Source organism: Patagioenas fasciata, chromosome 2 (genome assembly GCF_037038585.1).
Source record: "Patagioenas fasciata isolate bPatFas1 chromosome 2, bPatFas1.hap1, whole genome shotgun sequence".
NCBI classification, from domain to species: Eukaryota; Metazoa; Chordata; class Aves; order Columbiformes; family Columbidae; genus Patagioenas; species Patagioenas fasciata.
In genome coordinates, this window is record NC_092521.1 from 123,225,696 (window position 1) to 123,245,714 (window position 20,019).

Genomic DNA, 20,019 nt, shown 5'->3' on the forward strand with positions numbered 1-20,019 from the left:
TGCTATTTTGAGTTTTAAAGTGGGCATCTTTCCAGATTTAGTAATTACTTACACACTGTGCTTTGAACTAGTTTTACTGATGCAACTTAAGCAAGAACTTTTCAGGAAACTCTTAAGGGTGAAAGAACATAGGACCTATCAGTCCATATATAACTTTAATTACAAGGAAAGAAAGCTGGACAGTCATGAAAGCACAGACAGAACTGCTGCCTTAAGTTCTTGCTGACTAGAGACTAAGCACTAGAGACTATGTTTACTAAGTCTTCCACATTTTTGTCCTTTTAATAAAGAAAAAAGTCAGACACCTTATTTTTACGTTTTGTATCATACACCATTTTTTAAAGTGGTAGGAAAGTAACAGAATACTTTAAGAATCTGGGATGTTTTGTACTAGCCATCAACATCCTTTAAATAGCTGATGCCAAACTGTTGATCTCCCATGCTAGACTTCTCCCTTAAAGGGGAAAGGGGATATGTTTACCATATAGACTAGCCCAAGTTTTCTAATACTGCAGGCTCTCAGACTTTATTCTTTCCTCCATATCCCATTTTTACTCACCAAAATACGCTTCAACAAGTTCATAGCGGTTTTGTTCTCAGCTGTCCAGAGGCCAACCAAATGTCTACTTAACTGCCTGAAAAAGCCACCAAAATTAATGAACTGCAAGTTCGCATTTTAAACAGGTTTTTAAATCACTAAACTGACATCCTTACCATGCTGGTGAAATGAAGATGAGCAAGAGCTTTGTGCTCTTGAGTGAGTAAGAACACAAAGCATTATATTGTTCAAGTATACGCTTAGCATGCGTTTAAGTGTTGCCTTTAAGAAGTTCCAGTGAAGTTAGTGGAACAGCAGCAGCACATGCTGGAGGATCTAGACCTCAAAAGAACACTTGAGCAATAGAGTAGAAACTCATCATCTAATAACAAAGCTTAAGTTTGGCTAGTCAATCTTAAATTAAAATTAAAGTTAAGAGTCTAGAAGCCATCAAGAACTGTTAACTGCTCTACTTGAAGCTCTTAATACATATTATTGGCTAGGAAAGCCTTTTTGGGAGCCTGTCTTCTACAATGACACTTTCTGCCACCGTTTGTCACTAGGGTTCTGCTACATTCAACTGACACATTGCTTACAAGCAAGTCATAAATAGTAGCTCCAAACAGAACTAGTAAAACAGAAGGTTTCATACAAGCTCTCTCCTGGATGACACACGGTGGCAACGAGTTCCACTTGTCACTACATTGCTTCACAACTCTTTAAGCACTTCAGGAATGTGCAGCTAAAACTTCTATTCTATGGTCTTGTATTTGGGTGGAAATAATTAAATTATCACTCATCCTCTTCTGCACAACCTCAGGCTTAGTCTCAGAGCTCACAAATTCTACTGACTGCTGAATTCAGGGGATGATTTCTGCATGAGACTGTTCTCTCAGATGGAATGGGTGACCCTAACTTGCATGCAAGAGGTCTGAGGTGTGCGCACCAGGATATATACAGTTGTATAACACAAGATGAACCTTTTTACAAGTTCCAGACATTCCCCTTGCCTTTTCTTTCCCTGAGTGTTTTCAGAAAAAAAAAACCCAACTCGAAAAAAAAACAAAAAAAAAACAAACAAACAAAAAAAAACCACAACAAAACAAAACAAACCCCACACACACGAAAACTTGAGCCTTTAATGAGTAAGCAACCCAAGTTCCATTTCAGCAAAAAAAATAAAAGTTTTATTAAGTGGCTGCAGTCTCAGCTGAAGTTTACTCCAACATACCAGCTGCTGAAGAAAATACTATCCTAAAGAGCTGCAAGTTTTCTTTCCTGACCTCCCCATGTTTTTAATATTAGCTAGGCCACTGCTTAGACTTTTTAAAGATAATACAACAAGCGAGACTGACATACCTATTTGTAAGCATCCTCTGATCTGTGCTTATTGTAAACATAGCAGTGTGCAAGTGACGAGGTAAGGCACCTTCACTGAGGGCAAGATCTTGCATTTTGGTAGCAATTTCTTTGTCTCCTTCCTTTGGAAACAGGGCAAGATGATTACTAAAGAAAGAATCTTAGTTAAGCTGTTTTTATCTTAGTCTACAGTTCCAAGGCCTTCTTGATCATCAATTATGTCAATTAATACCCAAAAGTCAGAAGCTATAGTATAATGGGCTTTAAGTGCAAGCTCTCAACAACAACTGATCAAAGCTGTAGTAAAGCCACAAACCAGATAACTGGTAGTTATGAGGACAGTAACTGGATAGAGTAAGACGCATGACTCCCATCATAGATCAGAAGGCTAGTAGTACATTTACAAGTACCATTTTCACACTGCAATTGCAAATTAGGGTTAAACAAAGAATGACAGTCACAAGTAATTGCTTGTTGCTTGGCTGTGGTCAACAGTAACTATTGAAGAGTAACCGGTGCAGTTCCGTTTAGATAGCCACGTGGACAAGACTGTCACTCAGTCAAGAAAAAGCTTTCACTGCATTTAGTTGCCCATGTCTCACTATAGTTCAAAAGACAGGAGTTGTAATAAACAGCACTGCAATCTTTAGCTAACATTATCAGAGATATCAACGGAAACTTGCAGATTTAGAATACCTCTATTTCAAGTGTTCATTCATTTCCATTCCAAGAAAGTACTAGACACTTCAGATGCATAAGCCATTGTGATACAATGAGGCACTAACTGAAGCCCTGAATTTCAACACAGGAAGTGTCCAGAGTCAGTTGGCAAGGTCACCCTGCAACAATCATGAGCAGCCCTGGAGAAGTATGGACTTGGTCCATACATCATGTGGTATGGAAACTAACAAAAGCCAAATCATCCTTTGTTGAAGCAGAAAGAGCAAGAACAGAGGCTGACACCACTAGTCTGCTCTGGGACACTATTGCCTGCTAATCCCAGTCCCATTCCATCTGGCAATGCATCCCAGGAGACATGGCCTCTCCTTCTGGAGACACCGCCTTTGACATGCAGGAGAAGACGGGTGGCTCTGAGGTACGTGACTGAGCTACATACAACATTAACAGCCAGATCTTGACTGCAGTATGAGAACATGCAAGACACTACCTGATGTCCCAACTCACATGCCTTCCAAACCCCCGAGTGTAAGACAAAGCAAGTTGCTGTATTAAACCACTCACAATTAAGCAGGTGTTCCATTCCCCATCTTCCCTCCACCCACCTCCAGCAACAGAAGCTAACACAAGACTTCTACTGGGAAGCAACTGCACTTCCAAAATAGACAATACTTATTCAGCATGCTATCCCAGATAACACTGATAAAAATCTCACCTCTATTATTGCCTTCATTACCAAACCCGCTCCTTTCACAATTGCCATGGAAGGGTGCTAAAACAGAACATTGATACAACAATTATCCAGGAACAAAATCTGAAGATTAGATCATCTGTGATTCAGTTTCCTTAACTCATCTACACGGCTGTTCTACCTCCAGTTCTGGGCAAAAGTTAACATTTCAGTTTTGTGAAAGCTAGTCCAGCAAGAGTTCCCCCCTGTACCTTTAAATCAGAATCTCTCATGCAACTATCCAATGGACTTCTTGGCATTGAACAACATTATATACCAGAGAAGCTGGAATAATGCTCAGGAAAATGGTCTAACAAATTCATGCTAATCAAGAAGCAGAAGAACATACTGTTTTTACAGAAGCAAAGTATTGACATTTTAGCTAAAAATCTTAGAATTCTTGCAGGTTTACTACTGAAAAGGATGTTACTCTTGTTTTATAACTCTTAACTCATTTTACTGAGAAACTAAAAGGTGGCAGATTCTCCAAAGAGAGGAAAATCTGTGCATCTGCTGAATCTAGCTTAATATTTAACTGATGTTTTTATTTTAAAAAGTGTTTCTAGAAACAAGCCTTAGGCAGTCTATTCTACAACAATTTGGTATATCATTCACTATAGCACAACCACCTCAATCTGATATCTGAAAGTAAAGCAACAGGTCGCCAAAAAAACTCAACAAGGTAGGAAAGGTTTAGGCACATTAACCAGCTGAAGAGGAGACAAATTTGTCTTTCAGGAGAACCAGAAAAAGTTCACGTTCACTGACCACCTATGGTCTCTAATAATAATAATAATAATAATAATAATAATAATAATAATAAATATATGAAATCTTACCTGAAAGAGCTTAAACAGTGTTCTTCCGTTAGAAGCCACCATTTCCAACAACATGTCAAACTGCTGCCCCTCAGTAGTCTCACTATATGGAGCACATAGGGCAAATGTGAGGAAGTCCAGAAGTGAACTAATTACTAGGGCACCTGTCCCATGATCCTGAAATTAAGACAACACGTATGTAACACAGATACCATGTTTCTCCCCCGCCCAAGAGTATTCATGCAAATTTTATTCAGTACTCATGATGCTCTTCTCTGTCATGCTATGAAATGGTCTGCAAACAAAAATTACAAGTACTGGCTTGTCAAATATGCCATTACTCTGAACATGGCACTACTTTGGTAAAGTATTGGCTCTTAGAGCATATCGGAGATTTATGACCTTGTATAATGGTGTGCTGCAAATTACTTTTTCTAGTTTTAATCCTGTAAGTACCAGTTCACACTACCCTTTTAGTTAAAAGGAACACCCAGTTTCCATATTAAACATGCAAACATTTGTTACATGACACTCAGGCTCTTCAGTATAGACAGCTACATCCTATCCTGTTGAGATCCAAACCTACTTAGAACAAGCTTCAGTGACAGACATAGCTGTGTTTTCTGCACTTCAACTGCAGGTACAAATATATTCAGAGATATAGCCAAGTATGACAGAAGTGTTTTCATAGCAATTAGGAAAAGCACTTAAAGCAGCTGGTTGTTTTCAAAACTTGACTTACCACATGGGAATTGAATTTCTCTAGTAGATTTTCTAGAAACTTCTTTGAAGAAAGAAGGGAAGCTTTGTTCAATTGCTCCTGCCTCAAGTCATAGTCGTCATGCATGGGCTAAAACAAACAAAAAAAGAAGTATTCACTACGCAGTCACATTTCAGTCCTCAGTTTTTAACAGATGTAGTGAAAAAGCCACGCTCTGAAGCCATAAAAAGCACATCCAAGTTCAGTGGGAAGTCACCGTCCCACAAGTTATTTCATGTTTGAGCATACTGCAACAGGGAAGGGAAGTCCCTATTTCTATATTTTTCAGTAGACTGAAGTTCACACATTCCAAAATAAAAGAATCCACAATTTAATACTTACACACATAAGAGCACAAAGCATGTCAATAGAGGCATGGGTTACTCCATCATTGTTCCTTTTAAGAGCTTTCACAACCTTCACTCCCAACCGTTCTCTAAATCTTTTGAAAGGAAAGCAAAACCCCCAATATTAGAGAGGAAACAGAAAGCTTAGTTTTAAGATCAAAGTCCAATTGGGGACCAGAATTGCCTGCTCCCATTGCATTTGACAAACCAGTACCTTGACGTTTACATAACTTTGAGACTTCTTGGTAGGAAAACATTAATACTGACTTCACTGTTAACAATATGCCCAGAGCACATTCACCAAAACAAAGATGTACTTCTGTGGTTACAGGATAGTGATAGTATAGGACACTGTTCGCAGAGAAACAGAACTTTATGGAGGTCTCAGACCTTCTGTATGTTACTCTTTACATCATTCAGTTGCCTCATAATCCCGTTTTCACTTTCAGAAGAACATCAGGTAGTGTTTCTGCTTCCTTACGTTATCCAATTAGGACACAAACTTCAAGCAGTCTGTATGTACTGTAGAAGTACAACTCAACTTCCTAACATCAAGTTTAATCTTGTATTGAACTGAAGATAGCAATGGCATCAACATACTTTTAGAATGAAGAACTGCCTACTTCAAGGATAGAAGAAGAAACACTTCAGAAGTTTTTCCACTAAGAAAAACTGTAAACCATATTTGACTCAAGGCAGAGAGTATTTAGCAAAGGAAGAATCAGCTTTACACCCTAATGATCATTTGGGATTCTCAATTTACATTAAATCTCCATAATAGCCTCATACTACTGGAGGCAATCATGTACAGAGTCTTCCAGTCTATTTCAGAAGTGAGGCTTAACTCCAGTTCCCATTCTTAAAGATAATGCATCATCAAAAGCTCAAGAACTGTTTTCACCTACTACTTCCAAGCTTGAAGAGACTTCTCACTTACTTTGGAAGCTGAGTAAAGGCAAGGAAGCCTGCTTTTGAAGCCACTAGTCGTCTTACTGCTTGGAATTGGCTTTCAAGTTCTGCATTAGATGCTGCAACATCTCCCTCTTGGGAGAGTAATGCTGTTATGGCGTTATTTATGAGTTTCTCCTTGTTTTCTGAGAACAGACCCTGGTTAAGAAATAATTATTAATATCTTCATGCATTAACAACATCTTAAGAGGATGGGCAGAGGATTCATTCTTACATCTTGTGTAACTGCATGTAGTACCCCACTGTAGGAAATGTTAGCATTGAACCTGAACACAGCATCTGCAAAGTTACCATCTGGAAGAAGACATAAGATGTCAGTGCACAACATTACCTGACTCAATACCTCGATGTTTTAAAGAGCACTATAAAACCACGTATTAAGCATTAGCTTACTTGGAGGAGCAGCCAAAAACCTCAGATGAAGGCTCTCTACTTCTTCATCTACAGGCATACTGAGTAATCCCCAACGCTGGCCTTTGTGTGTGGGGGTCATTTTCACACAGACATCTCTATTACCAGAAGCTCTAACTCCATCCAACAAGCTTGCCAGGAGAGAATCTCTGGATTGGGAAAGAGATGTACAAATACAATTTAGATCAGAAAGCTGATGCCAAAGAACCAAGCTATAAGAAAAATCAGAAAAAAATATCAAGTGCAGAATGAAAGGCATCAATACCTGGAATCTCTTTCTAACACTGGTGCTAACAGCTACACCTCTGGAAGAAGTCACTAACTTTCCACTGTTCCTTTATTCACTGTAAGAATGGAACTGTCTTACACCCTTTATAGCCAGCTGCAGCCTTTCACTAAAGGGATCAACTCTAGATTATCTGTTAATGAGTTACACATGTTGCAAGCCAATTCACCCCTGTGCCTTCTGCAAAACCTCACTTAGCAGGATTAGACTGCATTACAACTGCAAGTGTTTTCAGAGACTAGTCTGCTGGCTGTTTTAAATAGAATCAACCAAGACCATCTCAAGCAGATAGCTCAAAGGGTTTACAGCCTTCGCATTTCCATATCATTTAAGTTGTGCCCAGAAAAACAATGGGTAGGAGAAACAGGTTTTATCTAACTGGCCAACACCCCTACACGTTCATCAGAAAACTTCTGAACAGATTTGCTTTAAGTTGAGATGAAAGCAGAGGGGAGAGATTTACACCCTGTAACAAATCTTGATTTGTAAGCAGCAGACCACTAGAATAGCAAGGCTTTGAGTTAATACTTCCAAGGGTCAGAGTTTATGAAAGCTGAGAAACTAGAAGCACTGCAATAGCAACTTCCATTTGAATTTCTAACTCACAGGAGCTCCAGTTACCTTTCTGTTGAAGAGTATTTCCGAATTTGTCCTTTGATAAATTCAATGGTAAAAAGCTGGGGGTTTTCACAGTCGCATACTATTGCAAATACCTAAAAATAAGAGATAAATAACACTGCTTCATTAATGTGTTCCTTATCTACTCTACAAATTAAAGCCATCCCATGTATACTACCAAATTCCTACTATGATAATCTTCTATTTGAAGAAGTGGTACTGAGGAAAGTTGCCTCTTACCTCGCCTAAGGGTTTCAAAGTTACAATGTTATAGGTAGCTGGATCTCGCTCAACTAAGCAAGCTTCTGTAAGTGCTAGTACTCTTTTCACAGGTTCCTTAAGAAAAAAGAAAAAAAAAAGTATTTTAAGAAACAGAATTCTTAGTACTTAAGAAGACCCAAGTGAGTTCAGTTTGATACCCTTACCAAGTGTCTAGATGTTATTTTTTGAACAACGAACTCTGCTAAAGATGTTACAGATTCATCATTGCTGTATTTTCCAAAGCGAAGATTCAAGTATTGCTCAAATTCTAGGGATTCTTTCCTTATTCGCAGAGAGATACCTATGAAATTGCCAGCATGCTCTATTGCACTTTTGATAATTTCCTCCCTCTGCTCAGATGCAAACAGGTGCTGCAAGTTTTGAGAAGAGGGAAAAAAAAAAAGGTGAAAAATACAGCATAGCTTAAGAAATTACAGTTCCATAAATAACCCTCCACTATATACACAATAGTAAAGAAGCTTCCCAGCAACTGGGCTTGTCTTTGCTAAGTGCATGGTATAAAGAGAAGAGAAATTTATTACACAAGAGATTCACTATTAACTTTACATTTGCCTTCCAAAAAAATCTATAGCAGCTATTCCTAAAGGATACCCTGCTACACATTAGTGTGCCATTGAAGTAAAAGTCTACATAACCTGCCTGTTCACCCTCATCAACAGAACCTGACAGTCTAGCAGGAATGAGGAGCCAGAGAACCCCAGTGGTAGCCCCAGCTGCTGCTATCCAGCCTTGCTAGGCAAGGTTAGGGCAGCTCTAGAGGATAAACTATATGTTGCTAGTTTTATGCCAGAGAAAAGCATGCTGCAGTACAAAAGATGTGGAAACCCTGATCTAGAGAACAGAGTCCTCTTTTGTTAGTAGTGACTGAGGTAGCTATATTCACATGAGTAACCATGATTTAATTCCTAAAGATGCATTTCAGCTGTCTGCAGTACAGCACATAGAAACCCTTCTAAGATTTTGAAACCAGTATTACACTGAAGTATTTCCCAAGCAAAGCAGCTGAATATCAGATCACAGGCCTAAAAAGGAAGTATCACCACTGATCAAACTATTTCTGAACAGGATCCCTCCATCAGTTAGGTAGATCAGTAATACTGCCTGTCACTTCCAGTACCTAGAAAGATGTCAGGAAACTCCACAACCACATTACATTCATATTCACTACCCAATTATAAATAACTGAATATGTTATGCTCTGTAGTTTTTAAAGATGTAAAACAAGCAAAAAAAACCACCAACCCCACACATTGCTATCAAATATTTTAACTCATTTCCTGTGGAAAAGAGGTTCTAAAGCCTGTCCAAAAGCCCTGAGGCTCCACAGTTGGGTGCTAAAGATGCACACAGTTGTATGCTCAAATTATGTTGAAGCTTCATTATTAAATATGCAGCTATAAACATACTAAGGACCATACCAAGCTGTTCTGTTTTAGTACTCACCAGTCTACTAAATCCTCCATAGAGGATACAGAAGCCTCCCTGATAGCCAGAAATATCAACAAAGCCTTCAATGTTTCTGTAGTCATAGGAGCACAGGACTTTATTTGTTGCAGGATCAATCTGGTCAATACCTCCAGGAGTCACTTCCAGAATGACAGATTTCCTTGTATCACTCCAGTGATGTTTATAGCAGTTATACCTCTGCAGAGAGAGCTACTTTTAGACATCTACACACACTCCTTTACTACATAGCAATAGTTACTTTCCAGTCTAGCAAGCAGCGTGGGTGTAAAGTTTGAAAAAAATTATATAATTTTCCTTAATGATTTTATTTATGTTAAGAACACTACGAATCAAAGGAAAGTAGTTGTCAACTGACAAGAAAGTCACAGCTTAAACAATACATTTTGAAGAGAGAACAGGATCCCCAAACAGCTGCTCCAAAAGGAAGTTTCTCTTGCTGCAGATGCTAGTCCACTCACAGACTATGTGCATAGTAGTTAGACAAGGAAACAGCTATTGCACCAGATGCTGTTATTCCGCTCATCAAGACTAAATTAAGGTAAACTTATCACTATAGTGCAAATTTTTTCACCTTCTGCAGTCATATTCTATTACAAGTACAGGCATACTGAAATCAGCAAAAGTTAAAGGTCTGCTCTAAACTACAGGCAAAGCGGACACCCATATTCCAGCAGTGTTATTATGCTCATCACTGCAGATCTAATCTATGCAATACTTTAAGCGCTATCTTATGTAACAAGAAGACACCCAAATATAAAGTTCAGCTCTGTATACTGCCTTTCTTATTACTATATTACCAAGATTCATTAAATAGCAATCTTGTCTTTAATTTGACCAAGCAAAATCCTCCTAGGGGAAAAAAAAAATATTCCCATATCAAGTGTTCAGGATGTCATGCAGAAAACAAAATTAGAGTTAGAAAGTAAAGTGCTGGAACTAGTAAACATCGAATAATGAATCAAAGCTTATGTTGTTCTTCCATCTTACCAAATTAAAAAGCCCTTTATTTCAGCAGTAACATTCAAAGTCTTTGAGTGTACTACCATAAGACTGAGGCAAAGTGAAGAGGACTCAAATATTCTACTGCTGAAAAGGTTCCCATTGCTTTTGTACAAACTCTAATTTTTCTCTTTTCAAAGCAAGACTGCAGATTCAAATCTACAAAAGCTATTTTAGGTAGTGCATGCAGCACAAGCATAACATACAAAGTACTAATCTTTAGATCATCTCATTAAACTACACATGATCCAGACAAGCCAGACACTTACCCGTCCTGTGATTTTTCCTTCTGAGAAGTCTGTCCTGAACCTCTGTTTTTAAAAAAGTTAACCATGAATGAATGCAAATACAAGAGTCAATCTATCCAGAAAGTCTACATTTAAGCTGAACCTGTTTTAAAGGACTCAAACTAAGCTTTCTTGACAGCTCACCATTCCACTGTATTTTAATGTATTCAGTATTTGTAGCTTTACTCGCTATTTAAGAATCATGCACTAGTCGCTGCAACTGACACTAGATCAGGTTCATTAACATTACAGCTCAGACAACTTGCTTCCCTACTTTTTATGCAAGAAAGCACAGTAAACTACCACAAATGGTAATGATAGCCAAGTACTTACTACTTGCTTGAATATAAAAAAAAAAAATATTATAAAAAAATCTTACCAGTGCCTCTGTAAGGAGTTCTGTTCTGTGTTCTGTGGAAAACTTTAGAGTTTCGGACTTTTTTCCACTCCCTTTGCGAAAAGTGAGACTAAATTCTGTTCCTTGTCCTTTTCCAACAGGAGCAATACTACAGATATCTCCATAAGGCCACTAGACAATTGAAAGTAATAAGGTTAGACCATTAGTAATTTTAAAGCTACATCTTCTCCACTCAAAACCCCTTAGTACCTATAATAACTAATTGAGCTGCTGTAATGAACCATGCTACATGACAGCTTTAGCTTGAGCTTCTTATTCAATACTCTGCAAAGTAAATAAGTGTCTCAACTCCCTTCAGGGACATAGCCTTAGAGTGATCAAAACTTATCCCAGTTCCCTGAGAACAGCACACCCAAAAGCAAACTACTGCTTATTGGCCAGTAAAGACAAATTGCCTAGAACTACAAAAACTATTGGATATTTGTAGAGTCAGTGAAGGCAGAAATAAACTCAAAATAGCCCTGTCCAAAAATGACAGTTACCTGATTTGTAACTTCTAGTGTGTTGGGATTGTATGTGGTGATGGCATGGGTTCCAACTGAAAAGACTCGCTTATACCTAGAACACAGAAGAGCATTTGTTTCTCCAGAAGTCACAGAAAAGTCATGTTGAATTTCAAAAACTATGTTAAGAAGCTACATACAAGTCAGCATTAGGAAATTGATATGGAATTTTATTTGTTGTTACTTTGCAGTTTACTCTTATAAAATGTTTATCTTGTCTGTTCTATATATTCATAAAGGGGATATACAAGTTAAATACTACTAAACACATTTCCTTACGCATATATTTTCCTATGTTATTGGTTAAGTCAGGACCAAAAGACTCTTGTAACTTGCACTGGAAGGTACTCCCAGATGAGAATAAATTCTAAAAGCACTACACAGATAGAAATATATTCCTACAATACTCTATATAAAGTGTCTGTCTGAAGCCATCTCAGACAACAGCTGTAACATGAAATAATCCAATTTACACATCTGGTCACAATACTACAACAATTCAGAGTGTTACTATTGCCAAGCCTAATTTTATTCACCTTGAGGAAAACTAGACTACTAAACTCTGATTTGGATCAATGAAGCTGTAGTTCAACGTGCAGCTAGTCATTGTACATTGATCTCACAGATTCGTTAACTGCCACGGTGCTTGAAGAACAGGTGTAGCAACACAGTTGCATTTCAGGCATAACAGAAACAAGCAGCAGTAAGCCAAAGCCAAGAAATTCAGATACATCAAATGTGAAACGGAAGCCTTACCATGGTTTCATTTCCTAGACAACCTTAATAGCACATCCTGAACCAACTCTATATAAAGAGACTATTTACATATTTCTGAATCAGAAAGTATTGCAACACAAGTAACCAGAGTTTGAAACAATAGATTATTACTAATCCCTTACTACTTGTACAAACTACTTCTAGGGTACTTCTATCTGAGGCAGTCCTGCCCAGAATGTCAAGTCAAACCTGAATCAGGGCCAGTTCTAGCAACTGTCTCTGACCAAAGAAACAGGATCTGAATATGGATGTCTTTCTTGAACTTGAACCAAATAAAAATACTTCGGCTGGTTGTCTGTATTAAAACTGATTCAGTGTAGCAATTTCAGTTTCAGTTCTGACTATGCTGTGAGTTTGCTAAGGAAGAACAGATTAGGATCAACCAGATGGCTGACTAAGCTGGATCTATGCCATACTAGACACTGCATCAAGAAGTGGGGCATTTCTTCCCTCTTTCTCTGCATTCTTGTGTTGTAAAATGCAGGTCAAGAGAAGTTGTAGTAATGAAGCAGAACATTTGAAGTTATTCTGACTGCTAGCAGTTCCACTATTTTCAGTCTGTCAAAGAATGCTCTTGTTCTCCGATCATAGGAAAATCCTCTGAACATATCAACTACTGCCTCTTCTCTTGTTGCACAATTTAGGTAGCTATTCAGTCTCTTATATGATTTACAAATACGGCTCATTTATGCTGTTCTAAAGAACTTAAATCTTATCACAAGTAATAAAGCACTTTATTACTTGTTTAAGGTTTTGGTTACTCACTTAACATACTAAAAAGCTTCACAGTACTTTGTGGTAGAATGAGGATCTGCAACGATCACACATAACTGAAGATCCGTTTCCAAACATCATATCCACTTCCTTTTCTCCCCTTATCCTCAAACCAGCATTTCAAGACCTAGGAAGTATATTTAATACCCAGCATTCTTAATGTGTGATGTGACAAGGAACACAAGACAGAACAGCAGATTTGCCAAGTTACCATTTCCTTCATCTCACTTCCCTAGGCAAATTCAGAAGACCAAAGTCTTGTTGCACAAACAGAAGAAACTCAGAAGTCAGTTCTTACATGTGGCTTACACATCTGCAGTACAGTCTAATGCCAGGCTATTTCGAGAAAAACTCAAAACAAATGTCCTCTTCCCAGTAAAAAGGCTACTGCCTATTCACTAGTTTCTTAGAAGCACTGTAGAAGTTCTAAGTCAAACTGGTTTTGTTCGGTTGTTTTTGGTTGTGTTGTTTTTTTGTTTTTGTTTTTTTTAATCAGGATGAACCTGGTAGGCCAATTTCATACGATCACACTCAAGACAAAGACAGTGTTCATTATTTTTACAGAACTACATATGAAGCAACCTGATCTAGTTAAAGATATCTCTGCTCATTGCAGGGGGGTTGAACTAAATGACCTTTGAAGACCCCTTCCAACACAAAGTATTCTACGATTCTATTATCATCATCTGTACTACTAGAAAATACTTTAACTGCCATACACACAGCCTGTATTCAGCAAGGTGACAAATCATATGAATAGTCAAAGTGACTCAGGCTCATTTAGCACTACACATTAAGTTACTGTCTTTTTATTATCCATAGATTATACTGAGAATGTATAACTATGAACTGAGAAGACTTAAGTGTTCAAATATAAGCTTACTAAAAACCCATATACGCTTCTGCTGCAACCCAAGAGGCAACTACTCACAAAATACTCCCTTTCCATTATGTGAAAATTAAAGTGCCATTGAGTTTTTAAACTAAGCTTGGTTTAAACTTTAAACTTTGTTTGAAGTTTTATAAGACTTGATAGTTTATCAGAACAGTACCGCCAAAGTTCAAGATCAAACTACTCTAACTTCAACAGCTTGCATTATATAGGAACAGGCTCTTTAACAGAAGGTATTGGGCAAGAAAAGCATTTTGAATTCTACATATTTCATTTTCACCAAGTGGCTCAAATTGTATGCACGCTAAATTTGCATATACATCACAGGAACTTCAAAGGAAAAGACCAGATATTTTCTGTTGGGCAACAAAGATAAATAGGGACAAACTGTTCTAACTTTCTACCCCAACATAGTATCTTATGATCACTAAAGGAAACAGTTTATTCACTCGTGTCCACACAAATCCAAACACATGGATCTTAGCTCAGGAAAGACTCAATTTACACAAGTTGAGTTAAAATTCTAATGAGGTAAAACTTTAATATTAACTATTTATTTCAAGTCAATCAAGAATGTGTTGTGATAGAACAAAGATTTTGCCCTCAGACAGCTGCTCAGTCTACTCTGGACTTTGAACTACCCAGGGCTTGAATTTTTACTGACAAAAAGGCAGGGAGCTCTTGGATTAGACACTGAAGCAATCTCATGGTTCTTCAAAGCACAATTGAGAAAGAACTGTGGCTGTCACTTCCTGCAATCCCATTCTTTCCTTTCCAGCATTCACAAACATGGATAGGAAGAATTCAGGAAGTAACTATCAGCAGACAGCCAGGGGGGGGAAAAAAAAAACCCACAAACACACAACACCAAAACCAAACAAAAAAACCAACCAACCAAACAACAAAAAAACCCACCACACTAGTTTCAACTTACTGGTCGAACAACAGATTCAGACCTCACCTCTCAGCATAACCATTAAAATAAAACAGAACTCATGATCCTGAGGTGCAGACAATGTACCTCCTGTTCTGCTGATGTTTAGGTAGCAAGGAAAAAAAATCCCAGTTCCACAGCACTGCTATGCATGTGAGAAGGAACAACGGGTAAGGATACCAAAGAAAGTCCTACGAAGCTCTAAAAAGTATGCATAACAGCTGTATTCAAACACAGTATAGTACATACCAATTATGATAGTCTAATGGACAGTTTCATTAGAAGTTCCCTAGCTTTTGCAGACAGAGGCATCACTGAAAATTCATTTATAGATCTGAGACCCCCCATAATGGATAAAGTTTATTTCTAGTAACAGAAGTCTTCAAATAATCTCAGTAGTTTAACAGATAATCTATTAAACAACATGTTAAGAAGATATGCGGACTAGTGACTCTCATCTATTAAAGCACAAAAGACACTACTCCTCCAAGAATCTGCTCTGAAAAGAAGCACTTCCACTCGAAAATTAGCGCTTTATATAGTAAGTCCAAGAGACAGAGAAGCTGAGAAAGTCAGGTGGTCATGTCAGAGTTACACCGAAGTGTGGCAACGTGCAGAAGTAGGCTAAGACCCAATGTTTAAAAAACAAACTGATGCTAAGGAAAAAACATTCAGTTCGGAGACCGCGCAGCAGGAGCCTTTAGTTCAATCTTCAACTATCAATACAGGAACTATGCAGTTAAATCCAATAAGGAGAGGAGAAATGTCATGCAATACACACACACACAAAGCACAACCCAAACAAACTTCAAATAACTTACTTTCCCCTCCACGAATGTTTTGTTGTGTAGAAACAGGCAAGATCTCTGTTTTCTCTAATTATGTTCATTCTGTGCCAAGACCTGAAAAAAAAAGAGACATCCTATTAGTACTCACAATTTTCATTTAAAACCAAAGTTCACTAATCATCAATATGCTTCAAGACAAAAATACTTGGTTTTTAAACACTTAAGTCACTGCTTTGTCAATTCCACACAACGAAATATTAGAAATACTTACATTTATCAAACAATTCACAGACTAAGCTGCACATGGAGACGAACATAATTATTAGTTTCCCCACTGATTTTGTTATACCAGTTACTCTTTAACAGTACCAGAGTACAGTAATTTATACTCTATTACTTGCCATATTATCACAATCACACTACTTTTGCTGTACCTTTGCACATTCAGATTCAAGTGCATTTTAGGTTATTGTAAGAACACTTAACTCCTGAAAATTCTACAATAACAAAATGATCTGAGTGCCCTGCATCCACAACTCCAGCTATGCCAGATTATTATTATCATTTTTTAAAAATAAATGGCAAGGGCAAATCTGGATAGATAGAACAGCTTATTTTCCAGTCTGAAATGGAATTTGAAGTTGAGAAACTTACTTATTAGCTAAGCATTGCTATTAAAGAGCTGACTAAGTACCATTTCTGTGCTGTAAAAGTTTAAGCAATCCCATTGCTAACAACTCAATGTGCTTATTTCACACATGAATACCTATTCCCCAAACACATGCATGAATTTAGTGAAACTTGCCCATGACTGCTTGACTGGATCATTGCTTTAGGAGCTGCTAAGTTCTACGGAATGTTTCTGAACACTAAACACTGTATTCCATGATTGAAACTGATGCATGTTGATACTTGAGAAATTAACCTTTTACTCCACTTTGCTGTTATTACATACACAAGGCACCTAAGTGGACATACCCTGATCAAATTGCAAGAGTGAAGTTGTCAGTCTCAGTTTACTGCTGCAGCATTAGTTTTCTTTTCAAATGTGTCAGAACAGGCTTCCCTGCTCTTGATTACAGACTAGTACCACTCTCAAGTTCACAACATTAATGTGGTAGCATCCCCAAAACATCACATGCTTAAGAAGCTACTCTGCAAGAATTCATTAGCATTGTTTTATGCAAGCTATGAATGAGTAACCCAGTTCCAGTCAATACCCCACTAAAAGTTAAGACTACAACCCCAGTCATCTTTTTACATTCAGCTAACTTGATTTGGCAAAGGAAGATTTCTCATTTTGAGACAAATGACTTGCAGCATTAGCTCATTGTTAATTTCTGCCCTCTACAACTTCAGGCTATTTTCTTTCTGAGCAAAGGCTGGAGCAGTTATGTAGACACACACGAAGAATGGATAGCCTGACTGAAATGAACTTGAGAAATCCTTCCCTCAGGTGAAGAACCAGCATCATCATCACTACCTACTATAGAGAAACTGTGGTACTGCCTCTAGAAAAAGAGAAAAGTAGTATCTACATATTTCAACGCCTCAATTTTTGAGGTAAATTTTCCGAGTTAATATCTCACTGACTTGTGACACACTAAATTCTCTAAATCCAGTTTTGGAAAGCAAAGTTTCAAGAGGGGTAAGATACTCAACAGCACTATTCCTGGCATTCTCCATTTTACCTGTTTTAACAACTTCATTGTATTATTATAGCCATCTGTAAGCATCAAAACACTCTGTCCAAACTACACATATCTTACTGTATAGTAACACACTTTAGTTCTGATAATTTTGTGCTTTAAATTTAACTTTCAGAACACCGCACCAGATACTCAGTCTTTATATCTGCTTTTAAGCCATTTTCTTGACATTGGCTAATGTATTAGTAAAAAAAAAAAAAAAAAAAGCTTATAAAAAGACTAGCTTCACTAAGTACAGGATCATAAGACCCATTTAACTGTAATTCCAGTTTTGCCAACACCAGACTACACTGACCAGCTCTATTAAGTCTCCCAGATCTGAACACTACCCAGAGTATTTAAAGCAAGATGTTCTCACACTTGCAAATATCTAGTCTTAATAATACTGAACTGAGAAATACTCATTTATGAACCAGTTGGTTCCATTACTTTTATCACCAGCATCTAGCTAGATTCAGGATACTGATGCACGAAGTATTTTATATGCAGTTGAAGCGACGAACGGACCAGACTGCCTTTTTTGTTTAGATTAAAACTATTAAAATCATTAAGCTCTGATGCTTTACTCATTGTGCTTCTTCTCCCACTGAGAAGACTAGCACAGAGGCAATATATGCCAAAATCTAGTAACAATTAATTCTTGTACACATTTTCCTGCAGTTTAACAGAGAACAAGGCTAACAATAGCCTAGTGTTCTGAGCTGCTATGTTGAGGTCCAGCAATCATTTTGCAGTTATCTTTGGTTCCACAGCAAGAGCAACATGAAAAAAATAGTTCATGCCAAAGACAAAGACCTTTTAGAAGAAACCAAGAAGTTCTCTTCTGTCACTCATTCCTGCAGAACCAGTGTGGCATCACTCTGACTATACTACCTACAATGTGATACATTGTAATTTTAGTGCCAGAGATAGTATAACCATTGAGTTGGCAGAGCACATCAAGTTATATTATTAATCAAGTTTAGACATATTGCCAGTGTAAGGTATAGCAGCCTGCATAGTTGTATCATATTAATTACCCAAAATAAGAGAACATTCTTATTGTCACCTTTACCTCTTCTTCCTGTATTCAAGACACTTCTTAAAAGTTGACCAATTTGACACAGAAGTCTAGTTAAATTCTTTATTTCACCCACAAAAGCATCCTGGGCAATAAAGTCCCAATTTTAATTATCATCTTAGTGTCCCGAGGTACCTCACAATAGAAAACACAGCTTCAAAGCTTATTTCAAACATATTGCAGCATAGCCATTGGATATCCCATACTCATGGCTCTCAAAGGTTTAATACTAGAGAAGCACCTAGTTCAGTTGTTCTATTTCTGCTGGAGCAGAGGCAACAAGTACTTTGAAAGTAGCAGCTTATAAACATTTCATCTGGTTGAGAGCAGAAGCATGTTGAATGCAACATACAGTCAAATGATCTGAGGTTCCTGCACGCAAAATATTGTCCATGACTTGCAGCTTCTTTTAGGAGTTTAACTAAAGCCCTCCCCCAATACATGGGGATGTTAATTAGCTTTTACATAAGACAGAACTTCAGCAATACTTTCCTATTTGGTTCTTGTAGTACTGCAAGTAGCAATGAAATAGATTTCGCTGGAAGAGCTGAAACCACATTTTTGTGTGCTGCATGGACCAGAAATAGCAACCCCTAAATTAAAGGGCCTGAACTGCTGCCAGAACTCCCCCTGCCTCAGAATTTAAGCTATATGAATAGGTATATTACACAAACTGTGTTCAACTTGCATATGCTTTCCACTTTTCCAGGATCTCACATTCTTCAGACAAAGTTACCATCTGGGAAAGTAGAATCTATTTCAGGAAACAGAGACAAGTCAGTCTCAAACCAATACTTGAACAGTTAGAAACAAAGCTGTGACCTTGCACATTTCAAAGCAATAGGTATAGCTGTAGCTACATACAAGCATTCCTTAGTTTAAATAAATTCAGAATCTTGGACATGGGTTCAAAAGTTTAGTGCAGAATTCAGACTGACCTTTTTTCCTGATCATATAATTCCTCTACTATTACAAAGTGAAGGTTTAACCCATGCTGAGGTACCACTTCAAAGCCACAGACAGTATTATTATTCTATTTCACTGGAGGGAGGAGGAAGAGAAATGCTGATAAGAAACTGAGATTTCTTGGGTGGAAGAGGAATGCTGCTAAACTGAGATTTCTTTTTAAAAATATATTCCAGCAAGGCTAAATACTAGGTAAAGTTCCTGACAAGTCAATACAGAGGGACAGATGCTTGTATCTAGCTCAAGCATGACTTTCCTGAGAGAGAAAAGACATCAAGAGGAGAAAAACAGGGATCAACTGGAAACAAATGAGAGCAAGGCACTGAAAAAACCCACAGTTCTGTTAACCTGTAGTTCTACATAGTTACCTTTTAGCTTAACAGTATGGAGTCTGATTTTCAGTCATCTACTCGTGTAGTTTTAAAAGCATTATTTAAATTAATGAGCTTTTCTGCACTGAAATGCTTCAGCTGCCTAGGTTGCATCTGCCTCTTTCACCGCTGTGTGCTCTAACTGGCAGAGTTTTGCCTTCAGACAAAGTCTTTTTAACAAACACTACACTTTTTCCTCTTCCCTAAAAGGTTCTCTCCTCTTGAAGTACTACAGCCTAATAAACTGTGGAAACTGAGATTTAATCTGTTGTGCAGGC

At 37.7% G+C, this 20,019-nt stretch overlaps 1 protein-coding gene across 3 annotated transcripts in view; it reads right to left on the reverse strand.

Annotated features, from left to right (window-relative positions):
* The window catches only part of DNAJC13 (DnaJ heat shock protein family (Hsp40) member C13), a 56,232-nt gene that overhangs the window by 33,473 nt on the left and 2,740 nt on the right, over window positions 1-20,019 (reverse strand). For all 3 annotated transcript variants that reach the window (XR_010650865.2, XM_065830407.2, XM_065830408.2), the window contains exons 2-18: window positions 15,669-15,749; window positions 11,450-11,525; window positions 10,929-11,078; window positions 10,532-10,573; window positions 9,240-9,440; window positions 7,940-8,146; window positions 7,755-7,850; window positions 7,518-7,609; window positions 6,593-6,759; window positions 6,414-6,493; window positions 6,168-6,337; window positions 5,226-5,325; window positions 4,866-4,973; window positions 4,145-4,300; window positions 3,291-3,347; window positions 1,898-2,019; window positions 560-635 (exon numbers count right to left, since the gene is read on the reverse strand). Coding sequence is in view for 2 of the 3 variants with exons in the window: in XM_065830407.2 (XP_065686479.1) it covers window positions 560-635; window positions 1,898-2,019; window positions 3,291-3,347; window positions 4,145-4,300; window positions 4,866-4,973; window positions 5,226-5,325; window positions 6,168-6,337; window positions 6,414-6,493; window positions 6,593-6,759; window positions 7,518-7,609; window positions 7,755-7,850; window positions 7,940-8,146; window positions 9,240-9,440; window positions 10,532-10,573; window positions 10,929-11,078; window positions 11,450-11,525; window positions 15,669-15,736 (1,968 nt within the window). In the remaining variant the exon portion in view is untranslated. The remainder of the gene's footprint in view (window positions 1-559; window positions 636-1,897; window positions 2,020-3,290; window positions 3,348-4,144; window positions 4,301-4,865; window positions 4,974-5,225; window positions 5,326-6,167; window positions 6,338-6,413; window positions 6,494-6,592; window positions 6,760-7,517; window positions 7,610-7,754; window positions 7,851-7,939; window positions 8,147-9,239; window positions 9,441-10,531; window positions 10,574-10,928; window positions 11,079-11,449; window positions 11,526-15,668; window positions 15,750-20,019) is intronic.